Source organism: Phalacrocorax aristotelis, chromosome 1 (assembly GCF_949628215.1).
Source record: "Phalacrocorax aristotelis chromosome 1, bGulAri2.1, whole genome shotgun sequence".
Taxonomy (NCBI): domain Eukaryota; kingdom Metazoa; phylum Chordata; class Aves; order Suliformes; family Phalacrocoracidae; genus Phalacrocorax; species Phalacrocorax aristotelis.
In genome coordinates, this window is record NC_134276.1 from 156,572,570 (window position 1) to 156,590,391 (window position 17,822).

The 17,822-nt window shown below is 38.3% G+C and overlaps 1 protein-coding gene across 3 annotated transcripts in view; it reads right to left on the bottom strand.

The window, feature by feature from the left end:
• Positions 1-15: 15 nt before the first annotated feature.
• GNPTAB (N-acetylglucosamine-1-phosphate transferase subunits alpha and beta) overlaps positions 16-17,822 on the bottom strand; it is a 46,040-nt gene continuing 28,233 nt past the window's right edge. For 2 of the 3 annotated variants that reach the window (XM_075074844.1, XM_075074835.1), the window contains exons 12-21: positions 17,371-17,574; positions 15,115-16,223; positions 13,885-14,084; positions 13,393-13,612; positions 12,245-12,358; positions 9,564-9,649; positions 7,740-7,838; positions 3,883-4,050; positions 2,445-2,535; positions 16-1,275 (exon numbers count right to left, since the gene is read on the bottom strand). In XM_075074844.1, coding sequence (XP_074930945.1) covers positions 1,198-1,275; positions 2,445-2,535; positions 3,883-4,050; positions 7,740-7,838; positions 9,564-9,649; positions 12,245-12,358; positions 13,393-13,612; positions 13,885-14,084; positions 15,115-16,223; positions 17,371-17,574 — 2,369 coding nt within the window. In that variant the 3' untranslated portion in view covers positions 16-1,197. Of the gene's footprint in view, positions 1,276-1,784; positions 1,843-2,444; positions 2,536-3,882; positions 4,051-7,739; positions 7,839-9,563; positions 9,650-12,244; positions 12,359-13,392; positions 13,613-13,884; positions 14,085-15,114; positions 16,224-17,370; positions 17,575-17,822 lie in introns of all 3 variants that reach the window. The other variant, XM_075074827.1, reaches the window with a different exon arrangement.

Sequence of the window (17,822 nt, forward strand, 5' to 3'; positions counted from 1 at the left end):
TAACATACGAAGTCATACATGTTAATGGCTAATTTATCAAAATTGGTGAGTTTTGGTTTACTTTAAAACAGAAACAACACACAAAACTTTTATCACATTTTAGTTAATTTCAAAGCAAACCAAGTATCTTACCATACATATGCACATACATTTTATACATCATCTGATTACAAAAATTAATGCTTTTTTTTGAATACTGCTAACACAATTAACTGAAGATGCACCACCAAAAATTTCTGCTTGAAAAGATTCAGTATCCTTTTCCACATACAACCACGCTATTTTGATATCTCAGCAGAACACAGGGCCAAACCCTGTGAAATTTAAAAACACCAAAGCTTCATGTCAGTACAAATATTGTTTTCTGAGGTGAAACACTGCTCCCGTACATGCTACATTAAAAGTTTGTTACCCATTCATAGAGAGGCACTTTTCCTTTTATACTTACGCTTGTAAAATACTACACCTTGACCGTTTTCATTTGATTACAACCCTCTCTTTGTAATCAAGTCATAAAATAACATCATTGTATTCTTTGGAATATAATACACCAGATATAAGGTATCTTTCAAATAACCATTAGTTGTTTTTTTTTCAAGGTGTGTCCTTTTTATTAGCATATATTTCTTCCAAACCAAATACTATAAATAGGGGGATGAATTGTCACTGTGCTTTAAAGAATGTCAACATCAATAAATGTATACTAAATCTAAATGACAAGGTACATAATTCTCAATTTTCCCGTAGGGCTAAAAGGAAAAAAAAAAGCAGCAACGACAGAAATTTACAAAATGTTTTGGAATGCAAGGTCAAGGACCTGTTAAGCTGATCCCAAACAACTTTGCCTTCCAACATTTTATCTAGTTGGCAACATCCACTGCAATAAATGCAGCTACATTTCTTTAGGTAACCCTTTTTATAAAAAAGGATAACATGGCCATGAACTAACAGTTGTAAAGTAAGATCTGTTGAAAACTGCCTATGTACAGGTTTCCTGCAATTATTTTTGTTGTTGATTTGCATTGTCACACCTCCAGCAGCTTGTATATCACGAAGAGTACTGCTGAGAGTCTAACTGCATGATTTGTTTTTTACTTCATATCAACGTAGTTAAACGTCAAACCATAAGAGACACTTATGATAGATTTAAATGCTTATCACATCTTGAGGTAGACTGATCTTCAAAGTAAAGCTCTTCTACACTTTGATACGTTCATGACCAACTTCTTTTTGGATCCTTCTCCTTGGAAAAATCTTTCGTTTAAGTGCAATTAGCTGAGGAGAGAAAAAAAATACAATGTTTAGTTCTCCGCTGGGCTAGAGGTGCACAGCTGGTCAGACTTTCAGCCTAGAAGCTAGAAAATCTGTACCATCCACAGTAATTAAGTCAATACTGTGGTTTTTTTTTTTCCCACTGCACAGGAAGAAAGTTGTTTACTCAAAATAATCTATTAGGCGTGCACATTTCTACTGGACTTCTCAATAATCAGAATACAAGCAGAAAACGAAAAATACAGTATGCCCATATTCTGATTATTTTAAAGTTAACTTGTATATTTCAATTAATATAACATCAGGCTACATTCGGTTTCTAGAAGATCAACACAAAGCTGGCATCTTAAAACAGTATTTATGCACCTAGCTGTACTACTGAGTTGAGCACCCCCTTCCAAAACCAAGTTACTAGTGAAGGAAGTTTTCTAATATATACAAAAGGCTGAAAATCAAGGGAAAGATTCATGCAAAAGTTACAGGTGGGAAAAAAGTAATAATCAAAAGCCAACCTTTCAAGAATTACACCCTCTTCATCAGACCACGGAAAGAGTTACTTAAGGCCCCAACCTGCAAAGAATTACCCATATGATTTGTTCCATTGAATCCCTCTAAGTTTAGCAGGATTAATCATGCTTAAGAAAGCCACTTGATGCTTGCAGAAGTGGAGGGTTTTTTCCTTCGAGTCGAATTCAAAACCTTTTGAATTCAATAGGAGTCTCTGCAATTACTTACGGATGAGATTTAGACAGGGCCCTTAAATACCCTGAGGTTCTCCTCAGGGCTAGAGTATTGCTATTACTTAATTTTTGTTCCTGTTAACTTACTTTGCACTTATACCAATATGTGTGTTAATAGACCAAGACTTTCAAAAGCAATTACTGATTTTGAACATTCAAATTTAGCACACTTCTGGACTTGACAGTCACAAAGCACCTGAAAAGGTAACACCACTATTCCTCCCCCCATAAGGCTCTCTTTTCAAGGAATCTCAACACGATGACTTAAAAATTGAAGCAACCTGATCACGTCATGTATCATCTTTACTTCCTTTATGAAGGAAAAATCCTAGCTACTTGTCAAAACCTATTTAAGAAATCCATTTTATTTTATCCTGAATATACAGCAATCTATTGAACATTATAGAATTGATAAGAAGATATTAATTTTACCTGTTCAGCAAAAAATGAGATGACCGTAAATACAATAAGTGTTACTAGAACACAATGGGTCCAGAATTTGAGCTTGTCTCTATATGCCCTCCTGCACAAAGAAAGAAGGGAACAGAAAAACAGCTACATATATTATAAATGCAAGCATAAACTTCAAAGAGTTTCCACGAAACAGACAAAAAGTTTTTTCCAGTACTTAAAGGGTGGCTAGAAAGAGGATGGAGGCTCTCTCTTCATAAAGACTTACATGGAGAGGACAAAGGGCAACAGGTACGAGTTGGACTGTGAGAGGTTTCATCCTGATACAAGATAATTATTTTACCTTACCATAAGAACAACCATTCCCTGGAACAACCTCCCCAGGGGTGTGGTGGAGTCCCCACCACTGGAGGTTTTCAAGATGCAACTGGACAGGGCACTAGATAATCTCATCTAGGCTCCTTTTCCCACAAAACGTTGGGCCAGATGATATTTCGAGGTCTGTTACAACCTGGGCTGTCCTATGATTCTGTAAAGCTTTTTGATAAACATGGATTTCCACCAGCACTTCAGGATGCTTTAACCCACCCTGGCAGAAATCCGCTTTGGCTACAAACAAGTCAATATAAAGGGTTCCTGTGAAGCTAACAAAGCCTTGGGAGGTGTCTGCAGAAAGGGAGCCAACAATATGCCTGCTCCTCCAGCCCAGATTTCTACAGGTAACTGCCGGAAAGGGTTTGGTCCTGACTCCCCCTGCCACTGCTACAGCAGGGCTTGTAGCACCACAATCCATGCCTGTTGTTCTCATCTGCGATCGTTCTGATTCTTTCTACAGTTCCTCTAATATCTTCTCTTTCCTTACTAACAGCGCGCTCTCATAATTTGCTGCTCAGCAACAGAATTACTCTACCACTCTTGCCATTTTTATCACTACACTTTCCAAACTTTTGCTTGTATTCTCAAATCAACTTCCCCGATTTCTGAAGTTAAAACATTACTTATAAAATGGCAAGAGGTAAATACATATGAAAATTTCAGACATTATGTAAAAGCGAGGCACACATGTATCTTTTCTGTCAAGTATCTAGCTGCTTATTGCTGTCTGACAAAAAAATTACATCACTTAGAAAGTTAACATAGTTTGTATTGCCCCTCTGCTACAGCCATTCCGAACAAGGGGCTTTAAATATAAACAAAGGAAATCAGAAGTCCTGATTTTATTTTTTTAAACATTTCTTTGAAGTAGGTTAGGGCCAATGAAATGTTAATGACTTTAAAAGCAACAGGAAAAACCCAATTACTGTAAACCTCAAATCCTAGTCCATTCAAATCTTGTCACATTATGTTCACTGTTAACTTCTTCATGAAAATGCTGGGGGAAAAAATGGATTGTACCAATATGTTCTCTAATTATATGCTATCGCACTACAATAACTTGAAGAGAACCTGTGTAACATACCATTCTTGGAGTTCATGCATGTGAAGGAAACGATTCCGATATTCTCTTGGCAGTTCAAATTGGGAAGGTATGGGGAACATTGATTCATAAAAATCCCTAAGCACTGCTTTAACTGTCTGAGCGTCCTTATGATTATGATCAATGTTATCATTTAGGCAAACAAATTTTCTAGGAAAAAAAAGTATTTGTTAGAATATTTCCTTTCATAATACAGAAAAGATATCGGCAAACGAAGAACACAAATAGAATTCTTTTAAACAAAATTGATACAGTAGCCATTTAAAACCAAATTGATGTATTTGATACTGATAATCAGTTTCTTTACTGTTGCACTATTTTAAATTAATTTTGTTTTAATTCTAAGAGGACTGAGGCTGACAGCAAGTCAAAACCTCTGAGGAATCAAATGACAAACATTTCTCTCTTCTATTTATATAATGCTGCCATCTAATGGGCACTAGTATGCACCATCCCAGAGAAATGTATCCCACTGGATACAGACAGCAGGTTTGAAGGCCAGAATTATGATTTGGGTAAGGGTTTTTATACTTTTAAATAAATCATCATTAGTGAAGTGTATTAAATAACAAAATGAGCTCCACAGTAGGAAGTAAACATACTAAGTTATTAATATTTTACTGTGTATGCTGCACTCTGAGAAAGTCAACATAAAAACTATAAAAGATTGTACAAGAGAAGGCAAAGCTTGGTCCCACGCTTTGAGTTACTGGGAACACTATCAGCTGGGCAGGACGCGACTTGAATCACAGGCCCAAAGATGAACCAACCAAATCAACCAGATCAACCAAAATACAATCAACAGCCACCTAGATAGAATTCATATGGAAGTCATTGTGACCAAATAAGTATGCTCCCAATAATGCCTCTTGCCAAGAGTTATTTCCCATATAAGAAACACACAACTATCTTAGTTACTGCAAATCATTGAACTCAAGCAGCAGCTCATGCACTAGCCTGCTATGTACCCTTTGCCATTCTGACCTGGTGCTTGACCACAAAAATTCCCTTTTCCAAATATGGGCAAGGTTATGTGATTTATTTATATTGTGAGATACAAGACCCTTACATTTTCCCCTGAGGGAGAAATCATATCTGGTGACATATGCCTTGTAATTGCTAACCTTTGTAAATAAGTAGTTCTGGTCAGCTGCATTCTCTATAGTATCGTGTGCCCTTTCAAAGAGCAAAGTTCAGACTTCCTACTTCAAGCTGGAAATAAGCAGAACTATAGAGCATGTGAATCAGCCTACAACAGAGCATTACCGCTTTTCTCCTCACTCTGTACTGAACCTGGCATAATTGCTAACCTTGCCCTAGACAATTACATGCAGGGGACAAACAGTCATTCAAATTGCTACATCTGAGAAGAACAAAATACATCTCTTCAAAGATGAGCAGGTTATGTCTACGCTATCAAGTAATGCTATGCAAAGCAGCTGGTTACGGCAATCGTATGTCTACACTATAAGCATTTTGAGAGTTCACTCTGGACTATCCCTGACCTTGTCCCTTGGACTGGCAGCTCATTAGCCCTGGGAGTGCAGTAGCTGCACTCCTGGGGTGTATATCCCTGTTTAGCTTCATCTGACAGAGATGCAGTTTACAGACTGAGACTGCTACACAGAGCAAACCAAAGCACAGTAAGTGGGAGCGATGAGGATATTAACCTGCTTCAAATTGAAAGACTGTTTTAATCCATCCAAAAGAAACCAAATCTGAATTATTACCTAGATGATTAAGGCTCACTTTTCCTTAAGGATGTAAACCAAACATTTTAGGCAGATCAGTAAGTGAATGATGCTTTTAGTTTGTCCCAAGAAGGGCTCTCAATACCTGTTTTTAGAGACCGTATGTAACTAATATGTTGTTACATGCAGGGAAAGCATGGCAGAAAGAAGGAAATGGCATGCCTACACAGCCATGATAGGTCGCCTTTGCTAACAAGATATGACTACAGTACTGCATTACACTTTGCAGGAATACAGCCTAACCAATTGACTCAACCTCACTTCACGAACCAGCCAACAATCTGGGGCTACAATACACTCTTGTTCCTTCAGAGAAAAAAAACAACAAACAAAAAAACCCAACCAAAAAACAAAACCTCATATATGGGGTCTCACACTGAGTCTATAATAGCATGCCAGTGCATCATATGAAAAATCAAGAAATATTCAAGAGAGATCAGCTCTCCTGCCTCATCTTGCCTGCTGAGGTTCCTGTTACAACACGTTAGACAGACACCCTTACTCAAACAGATCCTCATCTAAGGATGCAATTACTCCACAGAATAGGCAGGTCCATTTTAAGTTGCTAGAAGGCCTCAATCCATTAGGTATACTCATACCACAACCAACACAGCGTCAGGATCAAGTCTGAAATGAGCAACCACCCTTCGAAATAAGAAGCCAGTGATTGCAAGCATGAACTTGAACACTGAAGGTGAGAAACTCATGTTACGTGCCCTCCTTGGGCCTAACAGAAGGCTTGAAATCACATCTACATTTCAAGAAAAAGTCCTAGCTAGCAGATACAAAAAAAATGGAGGAGGAAGGGGAAGTGACAGGATGAGTTAGGGCACTGCCCACTTTTCTTTTGAACCGGGTCATTGTGGGAACTGGAATGCTGGAATTGTGGCCAGAAGGCACTCTTGTAAGGAAGAGCAATTGATACAAACCACCTTCAGCTGCAAAGTGTTTCAAGACTAGCATTCCCCTTCCTGAATGAATGATCTAGCAAGCAGCACAATAGTAAGAGGCAAATGAAAACCTGCTATTTATCTACAAATGAAAGTAATGGTGTAGGCTTTACGGGCAGATGAGATTACCCGATAGCTTGCTGTGACCTGCAAGAGGAGGTTGCACTTTCCCTGACCCAAGGTACCTGGTCCTACTTTCCTCCTCGCTCTGTTTTTGACACTTGTTGGACCCCTCCTTGAGGCCAAACTCATTAAACTGGCAGAGAACTATGTAGTTTTCTGAAGACAGAAGCAAGATGCAAGATAAAAGCGTGCAAACAAGAGGAAGGAAGGAGAGGAGACGGGTGGAGGTGCTGTCTCACTTTTAAGACAGCTGCCTATTAAATTATCGCGTCTTGTTGAACCCCAGTCTTACGCAGTCGGCTCAGGACTATAGATAAATGCTTCTACGAAGCACATTCAGACTCGAGTCTCAAACAATATCATCCTTTGCTTTGCAAGGTGGTTGCTGTGAAACGTATGCCAGGGCATTCACTTTCCCATTTATCTCACAGTCATTTCAGAAGCCTAATTCAACACTACAGAGCCTGCCCTCAGATTTGGGTATCTAAACCTTTCACCACTGCAGAGTGGAGAAACAGACGGTTTCTCATCAAATATTTTTTTAAAAAATATTAATACCTCTTGCCATGTTGTAACAGATCATGAAAGCATAATGGATATGGAAAACTGATTTTGTAACAAAATAACCCAGACCTAATTTTAAAATTGCTACATAAAGCAATCAAAATGCTCTTCCTTTAAAACTACGTCCAATATAAACTGTATGCCCTCTAAAATGGCAAGAATGAAAGCCTCAAAAATAGCCGAATTTTATCTGTAAGTTTTCAAAGAGTTTAGATAAATAAAAATCTAACAGAAATTAAGGAAAGAACCCCTAGCATAACAGAGCCCCGTTACTTAGCTTCAGTTAAATAGAAAAAACAGACATACTTTTGGTTAAAATTGGTCTTGCCCTGTAACACACAGTGTAGAAATACATTGCAATAAATTATTTTTTTTCAATGCACAGTGTAAACAGTTGAAGCAGAAAATTAAAACCACCTCAAAGCTTCATGCAAATCAAGAAACAGGATACCTGGGATTTTTTCGTATGTCATCCAGCTGACCAACTACATGAGAGACATTTGTGCGAATCATTTTGAATGCAATTTCCTCTTCTCCCATGATTTCAAACCTTATTGTTAAAAAACATTTGTACGTTATCAAAACAACCTAAAGTCAGGTTCAATAAATATTAATTTAATATTTTGTTTAATAACTTATTTCTAATCTGACTGTCCAACCTTCACCAGAATTTATAATTTGATTTCTACCAGCATATTTACATCTTTCAGATGATGTTCTTGTACTGAACCACTTTCCTGTAGATCTATTAGTAGCTACCCATAAACCAAAGAACTGAATTATAATACAAATTATGTAAACTACAAGATTTGCCATAAGAGTAACAATCTGAAAGTACCTATAACACTCGTTATGACATGAGAAAACATGTTGTTCTTATCCAATCACCAATTCCAGAAAAATCTTAAAATGAAATTACTAAAGAATATATAAAACTACAGCCTTAAATACAAATAAAGCCCTCCTTACCCACCTAACCATTAACTTGCAGTCAAAACAAACATGAGATGCAGAAGTATATAATTTCTGAAGGATACCTTGAGTTTTAAAGGGGGTCAAATGCTCTCTCAATAGTCTTACTAGAGGTACCACACATTTTTCACCTTTCTTATCTTGATATAAGAAAACACCGTGCCTGCTCTTTGAAGTCTCACCTGAGAAGATACTCCATTTATTAAGCTCACAAAATCAATAATACAGCTTTTCAATATTAAAGTTCAACAGAACCAAAGCACAACTTCTATCTGAAACTGACATACTAATGTATTTAGATCATTAAGCACAGCAAATCCTTGCCTCCACCCCAACATTTTTCAGTCTGTGTTGTGTTAGCTTTTCAGTTTTAGCATAAACTGTCCTGGGAAAAGAATTACTTATAAAGTTTACAGCACAACTTGAGATACTATGAATTAATGTATAATAATGTCCAAAAATTGCCCTAAGCAGCATCTGTAACCATCTTCCATTCTACAGTTTTATTTGACTTTGTAGCCACTCACTGGGGCAACTGCACGCTTCAGAGGCTCCCCATCGCCCTCCCCTGCCCAACACCGCTGGTGAGGCAATGGACAGGAGACAAGGCTATAAGCTCCATGCCAGCAAACAGCCTCATCGGCATGGAATCGGTTTGCAGGTTGCAGAGAAGAAAGATCTGAGAGAACCTGATCTCAGGCAGGTCTATGCAAATACAATTATTCAAACCAACCCACGGTCACGATCACGGTTTGTCCTGCCCTTTCCAAAGGGGGTGGAAATGCTTTTCTTGTCCCACTCCCTCCCTACCTGTCACTCTTCCTCCTTGCAGGAAAACCACAATGTAGTCAGGGCTAAAATGTTTTTTCTTTTCTTTTTTTACACTTCAGTAGAAGAAAGGGTGAAGCAGATTTACAACTTCTAGGTACAGGACAGGCTCCTTCCTTCTTTTTATGCTACTCTAACTGCCCTCAGTCACTACGTATAGTCACTACATATAGTCATCTAGAGATACACTGACTTACTGTTGTACAACGTGAATTAGGATCTGGCCCAAGATGACACAAGTAGCATGGAAATATTTAGCTAACTAAATATGAAACCATGAAAAAAATCACATTATTCTGCACAATGAAACATACACAAGTAGGTATCAGTACATTTCTTCAGTTTCACTGTTAAAATAAATTGAACTAAGCCTTGTTAACATACACATAAAATCTTTGGTCACGTATATATTTATACCTCTTCTTATTCCTTTACAAAAACTACCGTGGCTTTTCACAAGACTGAAACAACATACCTGTATTTGTTTTTGTCCTTGTATGCCTTACGAATTCTGTCAGTCACAGGTTTGCAATTAGTCACTAGGTTTTTTGTTACTGGAGGCTGGAAGAAACATTATTTACATTACAGGTTACTGAAAATTACGGAGTCTGTTATAAAGATGTACTTTGTAGAAAACTTATATTAAGCTCAAAGGGCCTGTGTATGCTTTACTCTCCTGGAATGAAAAGCAATAGTTTCTTGATCAACTCTTGAGGGGAAAAACAAAACAAAAGAGATACTGGTGCATAACATCACAATTTCCTATGCATACAAACATTATATGAAAAGTACAGATTACTTTTGGCAAAAACATTCCAACTTCTAGATTTCATCCTCTAACATATTCAGAAATTGTACCTCATTTGACAGCTGTCTGACATTCCTCTGGTAGAGGCCACCAGTAACACTGGCCAGGCAAACTCTGCAGAACAGCTGATACATATTAGGCCTTATTTCTATCACAGGCTATGTTGAAACAGTTCTGAGAAATAAAATCCCTATTCTCAAGGGATATTTCTATGGCAGTAGGCTCATTCCAAGAAATTTAGCTGTTGCAGACAAATAGATTAGGCCTCTGTGCTAAACACAAACACTGTTTTGTCACTATTTGGACTGACTGGTAACATTAGTACATTAGGCATTAACGCTTAGGTTAGTGATATTTTCGTAATTCTCAATAAAAGATTAAAGTAATTTGGCATTGTTCCCAACCACAGACTTATTTTCAACCCCATCTTAAAACATATTAGTGTCAGACATCCTTTATTACTATTCTTCAAAGTTTTTATTTCACAGAATTTTGCAACCTGAACTGAGAGGCATAATGAGGCAAAATGAAGAAGTAAGGCTATAGTGGATGTAATGTCCTCAAACTGTGTAGGATTCTTAAATCCACATTTCCAGTTCTTCAAATCAGGCTGGCAGAATGGCTTTATATAGAACTTTGCTGGAATTCAGGTGCAGGGGAAAATATTTTTAAAACCTTGTAATATAACGTGATAAGAATACAAGGCAGGATAGGTGTCCAGAGGGGAGGGGAAAAAAGAGAAAGAGTAGTCAATGTCCATATACACTTTCTACATACACATTGTAGATCTTTCTACTATGACTTGCATGTGTTGGAGATCAATAATGCTCTTCTACTACCCAACTGCTCGTGAACTGTACTCATTTTGATTATTTTTACTTTCATACTGTATTGGTTTGAAGCTATAAAATACCAGGTCATCAATTAAGCAAAGTACATGCACACATTTTTCTCAAATACATAGGCTGCTGCAGGAATAAAATTCTCATTGTGAAAGAAATTTAGGTATTAGTATCAGATCTAGAGATTCTAGATTCCTAAATTCCAGCAGATTTTAATGAGAATTTAACCACTAAAATATAAATTAAGTACTTAAAACCTTAAGGAACATCTAATCCTAAGACCTCAGTTTTCACAGAATGGTTTAGGTTGGAAGGGACCTTGGGAACTCATCTGGTCCAAACCCCCTGCTCTTACAGGGCCACCTAGTGCCAGTTGCCCAGAACTATGTCCAGATGGCTTTTGAATATCTCTAAGGATGAAGACTGCCCACAGATGGGCAACCCGTGCCAGGGCTTGGTCACCCTCACCATAAAAAAGTGTTTCCTGATGTTCAGAGGGAACCTCCTGTGTTTTCAGTTTGTGCCCACCGCCTCTGGTCCTGTCACTGGACAGCACTGAAAAGAGCCTGGCTCTGTTTTCTTTGCATCCTCCCTTCAGGTATTTATATTCATTGAGACTACTCTTCTTTGGGCTAAACAGTCCCAGCTCTCTCAGTCTTTTCCTCATAAAAGAAATGCTCCAGCCCCGTAATCACCTTCACGACCCTTCACTGGACTCACCCCACTAAGTCCATGTGTCCCTTGAACTGAGGAGCCTGGAACTGAACACAGCCCTCCAGGGGTGGCTTCACCAGTGATGAGCAGAGGGACGGGTCACCTCCGTTGACCGGCTGGCAACACTTTGCCTAGTGCAGCCCAGGGTACCGTTAGCTGCTGTTGCAGCAAGGGCACACCGCTGCTGCATGTTCAACTTGGTGCTGGCCAAGACCCCCAGGTCCTTTTCTGCCAAGCTGATTTCCAGCTGTGTGGCCCCCAGCATATACTGGTGCATGGGGTTGCTCCTCCCCAGGTGCAGCACTTTGCACTTCTCCTTGCTGAACTCCATGAGGTTCCTGTCCGCCCACCTTTGGAAGTTAGGAGTTAGTCTGAAGCCTTCAAATTATGAAGAATTATTCTAAAGATGTCCATCTGATGGTTTGGTGGTTCTGCGAGTTTTGTTTTGGTTTTAATACATGGGTTATAATTCAGATAGACTTATCAGAACGTTCCAGTCAGAGAGGTCGTGGGCTTATTGTCTTTTTGGGTTACAACACTGAATTTTCCTAGCGAGGGTGACTTTTTAAATGCCTTACATTCTAAAGCTCATCTTTTCTGTTTTTGAAGGAAATTAATAGCTTTATAAGTTAGGAAGTAGCTTGTAAATTTATCATTTTAAAACACTTCGTGTACACACAAGTAGAAATTTTTGTAAATACTTTCCTTCTAGAAATTGCACCAGCTTTTCAAGCACAGTAATTACATGCTCAAGAAAGAAATGAAGCATCTTTTAAGACCAATGTTTCTTACCAGATTGGGATCATAATATGCTTCCTGAGTTGGTGGAATGACATGGATCTGAGTGATGTTGGCAGGAAGAGCTTTAGAACAATTTATTAGCATTTGTTCTAGACCCGTCAAATCCTAACAGAAAGAGAAGGGGAAAAAAAAGATAATCCTGTTTTCTCACTAACAGAGTTCTAAAAATCCAGGTTGCACAGACATATTTAGTGTTACCTACATAACAAATTTCTATGCTACTATTGGAAAAAAAAAGACTTAATATTCAGCAGACCCCAATTCAATAATGTGTGGGACTCCCCACATGCCTGAATTGAAGCAAATGCTCAGTGCATAGTTGAACTGAGACCAGATAAAGCATGATTTAATGTAATTTTCATTTAAAAATGAAAAGCACACCTTTATTGATGAGGTCAGGACAGAATTCCCAAAATAGCAATGGCATATTTAACCTCAAATCAAGCAAACAATCAGAGAAGTGAACTGAAAGGACAGGAAGAAGTTTTTCTGACTAAGGTACGGGTCAGGAACACACTGGAGCAGGGCTGTGTTACAGCTATGCCAATGATTTTATGGGCTATTATAAGAAAAAAACTATTTTACTGGTTTGTGCCGATTCCTCTCTGTAAAGCAGAAATAGTACACTTTGTTCTCTACCAATTGTCTCTAAGAGCATAAGTCCTACAAAGACCATGTCTCTTTGCTTATCAGGCTCCCAGAAAAACAGAAATGTGAATCTTTGTATATGGTCATAGTATTTACTAGTATGACTTCTTTGCTACCTTTTTTCTCACTTCTTTCTTTAGGCCACAAGTTCCTCAGGGCAAGGACTGTCTTATACTATGTATAAGCACAGCAGGATCCCACCCTTCACAGTGGCTTTTACCAGTGACCATCTTTCCTGACAAACCCACACTAACTGCTTTCTTGAACTCAGACACCAGTGATCCATTTTTCTGATGCTGCTAGCAATCAATTTAATGGTTGACTCCATATAACAATGATAGAGCACAGTGTTATATTGTCCCTGTAAGATTTAAGAATTGCCAAGTATTAAAGATGCTATAAGCAAGGATAAATAAAGATTTTACTCATTTTAACTGTTTTGTGCTTTAAAACTGAAGCTCGTCTAAAAGGTATTGGTAAGGAAAGAGTACCTGCAAACTTAATGGTAGTTCATGGATTCTCGTGGCCAATGTGCGAATCTCTCGGTCAGACAAAATGCCTGACTGGTCTGTATCAACCTCATCGAAGATCTGCGAAATGTTCAGCGGCTGGACTGCACTCATAAGGTAGTAGAAATATGAAAAAGCAAACTGCATATCTTCCGAGTGCCGCACTTTGTGAAATGATGTCTTGTCAAACTCCTCAGGAAACCTACATAAGAACATACACTAATTTAGTACTCCTGTTTACTAAAGTAAAACATTCCTTCCCTAAAACCAAATTCTCATCTAGAATTTTAGAAGGTCTTCAAAGTCTACTTATTTTAGCACAACTATCATTTTGTAATAAATGCCCTATTTCCCTTTCCAAAATAGAAATTCAAAGAGTAGCCATCAATACATTGGAAATAGCTATGGCAAAGCACCAACAGAAGGGTAGAATTACCTACAGTTTTACATTATTCCAAACAAAGACATACTTACATATCCTGTAGCTCTTGCATCACAGTGCGGTCAATCATGTGAGGCATGTGAGCAGGAACTTTCCGAGATGTAAATCCAAATTTGCTGTTCAAAAGCTTATTTACATATCGAAGGGAATCAGCAAATGTATCTTTCAGCTGCCTTCCAAAATGTTTACTATCAGTAAAGTACGACATTTGTTTGAGTAATGACTCTTCTTCCTAAACAGCAGGACAGGCATAAATCAAGTTTACATTACCAAAAAAGAACAAAAACATTAAACACAGGAAAAAATACATTTCAGCCAGGTGCCAATTCTTTACGATATCTGAAAATGGGAAGAGAAGTTTTGAATATTTTTCTTCACATTCCATAGTTCTCTCTTTAAAAAGAAAAAAGTAACATTTTCCTTAAAATTTTCATGCTTTGAGGAAAAGCAGACTATAAAAAACTTCCTTAATATTTGTGCTCTGACTCCACACACACACACACACACTCACACAAAAGCCCTCTTCTGCTACCAGTTTTATTTGTAACGTTGCCTTTTTTTTGCTGATTATTCACCCATATTTGATGAACTGAAATCCTATGTTTATAAAGATTCCTCATGCAAAATCCAATCTCAGATGAACAGAAAAGGTAGTCTTTCAGAACAAAGCCCTTTTGCTATTTGGAGTAGTGCAAAGCAGTTGCTACCAACTAAAGCACAGTCTCTATCTTCTCTTCTAGAGGTTTTCAGAACTGCCAAAACACTTTGGCCGGAAGCAGAGGAAGCTTCCTACGCATTTTCTTGACACGGTCTGGATATTCAGTTTTGTTGGCAGGCTTTCAATTTAACTTTTAGAACCCAAGTACTTACCATTATACATATTTTTACGTTTTTTTTTTAAATAAACTGAATCCATATTTGCATAAACGCAAAACAAAATTTAAGCTTTCTGTTGTAGTGCTATGCCTGAACAGCAGCACTGTGCCAACATACAACGAATAAAAAGAGAATCTGACTTAAAAAAAGAAGGGAGTAGAAAGGGAACAGAAATGGCTTTTCAGTTTTTGCCACCTAGCTAAGAGAGGCCCAGATCATAAACAAATTAGATTTTATGTGAAAAGTCAAAAGGAGCTTTCAAAAAAAGTCTCAGTATTTGCCTCAAAGGCAAGACATATTCCAAGTTTATAAATCATATTAGCAGTATTCCAATAAATGCATTAAGATGCAACTTTTCCAATAAGCAATGACGTTAAGATACTCACATCAAGAAGGTCCTGGAAATACTTCTTTTTCTCCCATGGCAAAAAGCCTTGGTAACTTCCAGCATAAGACTGTAATTTTCTTCCCACTAGCCCTTCCCTTACATTTATATCCCCCTGCACATGCCCTTTTCCTCCTTCCACTGCCTGTGCATCTTCTCCAGTATCTAAATTCCCAGTATGTTTTGATTTCTGGGTTTCCCTTAACATGAGTGCATTCAGTACTTTTTCTCGAGTTTCATTTTTATTTCCCATGCTCTGGGCTGGAAGTGTGGATTTAGGCTTTACTTTATAAATAGGTTTATTTGTGCTCATCGTCACAACAGCCCCCTTTGTTCCTGTACGCCTTGAAGGAACTTCTTCACGTGCTTTTATTGTTTTTATTTTGGCATCGTTTACATCTTTGTAAGGCTTCTGCCAGCTGGTACGGTTCTTCTCATCTTCTGAAGGATTATACATGCCCTTCTTTTCCAGGCCTATAATACTCTTTACTGTAGTTAAGAACTGAAAAGGTCTCAGGAGAGCAGCCTTGGATAGGTTAAATCCTTTCTGAGTTATATCACCATTTAGTAGTTTTAAGTCCAGGTTCTGGAGCGCTCGCTGGACATGTTCAGGGAGGAGAGACACATTTACTGATGGTATTATCACCTCTTTGTGTAGACTCTCCTTTGTGCCATTTCGATGTCTCCTGACTCTTGGAAAGCGTTTTTCTTCAGGAATATCCTCAAATATCATTTCAGCTTCTGGTACTGAAGTTGTAGTTTTAAAATCAGAGTTGGATTTTTGCATGGAAGTTGTGTTCAGTTTTGGTTCCTCTCTAGTATCAGCTTCAACAGCTACCTGCATTTTAAACTCTTCATCATTTTTGTTTAGAAACGTAAGGTTAAAATAGATCACAGTTGCATTCATGCCACTATGCATTATGAGGTGGATAGTCTTCCATTTGTTAGCAACTGAAGCATGTCGGATAATTGGATTATCACTGTATGAACCCTCAATACCTTTCTTGGCTATTTCACTGAAGCTGAAATAGGGCAGACGTTCACCTTTGGGAATAACATAGTAGGTCTGATTAAGCTGAAGTGTCACCTTGTACATCTCTTCAAAGTGATCTGTAAAAAAACCAAAAAAGCAAACCAAGAAACAAAACAAATTTCCATCAATTTGCAGTGTGACACTTATCTTTCAGGCATTTTAATTGTAACGTGCACAGCTAGATTCACTATACTAGCCGGGAGACAGCTTTATGAAAGAATGCCGTAGCTTCCAGTTTCTTGCTCACCTATGTTTGATAATGAATGACTAGAACATACTCAGATATGTAAAGCTGCCGGACGTTCCAGTGGTAGTTCTAAAAGCCAGTATATTTATTACTCTTTCAGTCTCCACCTGAAAAGCCTAAGTGCCTCATTATCACACGTCACTTAAAATTATGTATCAGTCCTAAGTAACATGCCCATACTACATTTTTGCCACATTTTAGTATATTAATGTTACAACGGTTGGATTTCACTACTGCACTGCATCTTGATTTGAGACTTCCAAAATCAGATAGGCCGAATCAAAACTTCTCCCTCCCACAGCAGAAGACAACATCTGTCAACTCTCATGCGTGCAAAACCTCACTGCCAGTAAGGCAGTTGTCTGAGCTAAGATGCAGCAGGGCCTCTATTCTTCGAAACAGGCCAAATTCTTCCATTTCTGTTTCCCCTGCCTATACTAGACAGCACTCTCAATCACTTCATTCACTCCTTCTAGTCTTTCATATCAAAATAAACTTCAGACAACTTCACAGGTGACTGAAAGGAGCCTTTGGCAAGAGCCCAGAGCCAGGCTTGAACTCAGGCTGTCAGCATCAAACTGGTTCTTTAATCTCTTAACCACTATGAGCACCATCAAGTCAGCTGTCCTTATTCGAATACAGACTGTTTGCATAGCTGAGATGTAATTTCTCCATTTAAAATGTAAACCTCCTGGGGCAAGGACTTTGATGCTAGCTGCTCTGGAAAGTATCAAGCACCCCACCCACGCTTGCTCAGTAACAGTTTTATTAAATAAAGCAGCATATAGTATTGAATCAGGTTTGGATTAGTAAATACAAGAAGCATCTGACTTTTTCTCCTTCAGCTGCTAGCAGCTCTTTTCCACAACTCTGTACAGGGTCATCTTATCCCGATCTGAGAGTAACAATAAACCAAAAAAGTCAGGAAATTCAAGAGAATCCCTACAGAAGGTTTATCAGTGATGTGTTTTACATACCTTGGCCACAGTCCCCAGCATCAAATCCACAGGAGAGGACATTGCAGGCCTGATCACAGAACTTGTCTGCGAGCCAGGAATTAGCACAGCCTTGGTTACAGTAAGAAACACCACTTATTCCTGCACCAAATTGCCATGGTGGTCCATTCCCAATACCTCCAACTGCACCTCCACCGGCAACATAGCGACTACCCCCACTGTTACCTACAGGGAGAGAAAAGAAAAAACCCCAGTCATTTGAAATCCTTATTTGTGAGGAAAGGCACATTTTAAGCCACAGCATTAGAGCTAGACTGAAAAATCGACAATCTTATTTATCAGTGGTGAAATTAAAATAAGGCAAATGCTAACTAGACCTCTGTGAGTTAGTGTAAGATCTGTAGTGTGCACAATCTCACTGCAGAAGTTCAGGAACAGACTTAAAATTGCAACAAAAGTTCCAACATATTTTG